The sequence below is a fragment of the Penaeus chinensis genome, chromosome 27, assembly GCF_019202785.1.
Source record: "Penaeus chinensis breed Huanghai No. 1 chromosome 27, ASM1920278v2, whole genome shotgun sequence".
Lineage (NCBI taxonomy): Eukaryota > Metazoa > Arthropoda > Malacostraca > Decapoda > Penaeidae > Penaeus > Penaeus chinensis.
The window spans coordinates 6,910,838-6,913,337 of record NC_061845.1 but is presented as its reverse complement, the minus strand read 5'-3'; the positions used below and the strand labels follow the sequence as shown (position 1 = coordinate 6,913,337).

The 2,500-nt window shown below is 31.8% G+C and overlaps 1 protein-coding gene across 1 annotated transcript in view; it reads right to left on the bottom strand.

Moving 5' to 3' along the window:
• The window catches only part of LOC125039693, an 8,543-nt gene that overhangs the window by 2,129 nt on the left and 3,914 nt on the right, over nucleotides 1-2,500 (bottom strand). Inside the window, exons 4-5 of the mRNA XM_047633901.1 lie at nucleotides 2,319-2,432; nucleotides 1,730-1,960 (exon numbers count right to left, since the gene is read on the bottom strand). Coding sequence (XP_047489857.1) covers nucleotides 1,730-1,960; nucleotides 2,319-2,432 — 345 coding nt within the window. The remainder of the gene's footprint in view (nucleotides 1-1,729; nucleotides 1,961-2,318; nucleotides 2,433-2,500) is intronic.

The following is a 2,500-nucleotide window of genomic DNA, read 5'->3' as shown; positions in this document are numbered from 1 at the left end:
CACATGTCGCGTATTGAAGCTTGAGCCTAAGTGCCAATGTTTTCTTTTGAATTCATGGGCTATATCGGAAAAAAAAAAATATAACATGAACCAAACTATGTTTTACCATTACAACTCCTTTTTCTTCTATTACTACTATTACTACTACTGCTATTACTACTATCACTACTACCGTTAAATCATGAATATCTTTGCCTTTTTTTTATCTTTTTCTTCTCTCTTTCTTTTGACCCTCTGTTTACAACCGTATGATTTTATAGCCCGATTTACCTTACATATCACTTTTAACAGAATAAGAAAAGACCCCCATATCAGCAAAAATAAATGAATGAATAAATTAATTATGTGAAAATAAATGACTAGATAAACAAATCGAATTTTTGTGAAGAACGCGAATCAGTCCAGTTTGGTGATTTGTCATACGATCTTTATTATCATTATTATTACTATAATAATTATCATTATTACCATCATTATAATTGCTAATATCGTTATTATTAGTAGTAATCGTAGTGGTAGTAGTAGTAGTATTATCATAATATTATTGCTGCTATCATTATTATTATTATTATTATTATTATTATCATTATTATCATTATTATTATTATTATTATTATTATTATTATTATTTTCATTATTCTTAATCTTATCATAATCAGCATCACCATTGTTATTGTTATCATTATTATTATTATTATTATTATTATTATTATTATTATTATCATTATTATTGTTGTTGTTATTATTATTGTTTTACTACTATTATTATCATTGTTGTTGTTATTATCATTATTTATATAATTATAATCTAATTGTTATTGTCATTGTTATTATCAATATTATTATTATTATCATTATTATTATTACTCATTATTATTATCTTCATTATTAGTAATATTCATTATTATCATTATTACTATCATCATTTTCATTATCAATATTATCCTAATTATTCCTAGTACTCGTCTTATTATATTGATAATAATAATAATTGTGATCATTATCATCATCATCATTACTATCACCTGTATCATTCTTGCCCCTCTTATAATAAAAACGATAAAAAAAAAAAAAAAAACGATGGAAAAAGAAAAGTAAAAAAAGAAAAATTATATAAAAAAAAAACGATAAAAAAAGAAAAGAAAAAGGAAAGTAAAGAAAAAACGATAAAAAAGAAAAGAAAACGTAAAAACAAACGAAAATAAAAGAAACGATAAAAAGAAAAGAAATGAAAAGAAAAAAAAGGAAAAAGAACAAAAAGGAAAAGAAAAAACAATAAAAAAGAAAAGAAACAATAAAATAGAAAAGTAAAGAAAAAAACGATAAAAAAAAGAAAACGACGAAAAAAGAAACGAAAAGAAAAGATACGATATTTTTTTTGAGACAATAAAAAAGAAAGAAAACAATAGACAAAGAAAAAACGATGAAAAAGGAAACGAAAAGAAAAAAAAAAAAAAAAAAAGAAAAGAAAAAGGAAAAAGACGATAAAAAAGAAAACAAAAGAAAATAAAAAAACAAAACAAAACAAAAGAAAAAAATATAACAAAAGAAAAAAAAAACGATAAAAAGAAAAGAAAAAAAGACAAAAAAACGATTAATAAGAAAATAAAAAAAATCGATATAAGACACAAGAAAAAAAAACGATAAAAACACCCCCCCCCCAAAAAAAAAAAAAAAAACATACAAAAAGAAAACAAAAGAAAAACAACAAAAAACAGGAGCCTCTCACCTGTACAGGTAGATGGTGATCATATTGAGCACGACTTCCGCCAGGTTATTGACGTTGTCGCCGAAAATCCCGAGGCCGGGGAGGAGCGTCTCGCGCCCCTGCAGCCCGCCCCCCAGCGACGCCAGGATGTTCGAGCTGGTGCCGAAGAGGGCGTCTCCCAGCACGTCGAAGAGAATCACGCCGAAGGCCAGGAAGGCGATGGATACGATCGACTGGTTGTTGGAGGTGAGTCTGGAATGGAGGGTCAGTTTTTTTTTTTTTTTTTTTTTTGGGGGGGGGGGTGGTATAGTGGTTCTCTCTCTCTCTCTCTCTCTCTCTCTCTCTCTCTCTCTCTCTCTCTCTCTCTCTCTCTCTCTCTCTCTCTCTCTCTCTCTCTCCTCCCACATTCCCTCCTTCCCTCCCTTCTTTCCTTCCATCCTTTCCCCTTCACACCCTCCTCTCCCTCTACCTCCCTCCTCTCACTCTACCTCCCATCACTCCCTTTTCCTCCCTCCACTCCCTCTTCCTCCCTCCTCTCCCTCTACCTCCCTCCACTCCCTCTTCCTCCCTCCCCCCCCCCTCTTTCTCTCCGCCTTTCTTCCACACTTACTGTTTGGACTCCCTCATGATCTTATCGAGAAGCTTGCTCCTAATGGCCATCAGCTTGTCTCCGGGCGTTTTCAGCTTCAGTAGGAGGTGCGAGGCGTCCTTGTGCCACTGGGACCTGAAAGGGAGGGAAGGGGCGTTTAGATTTTGTTTTTGGGTTTTTTGTGTATCGTCATTATTTATTGT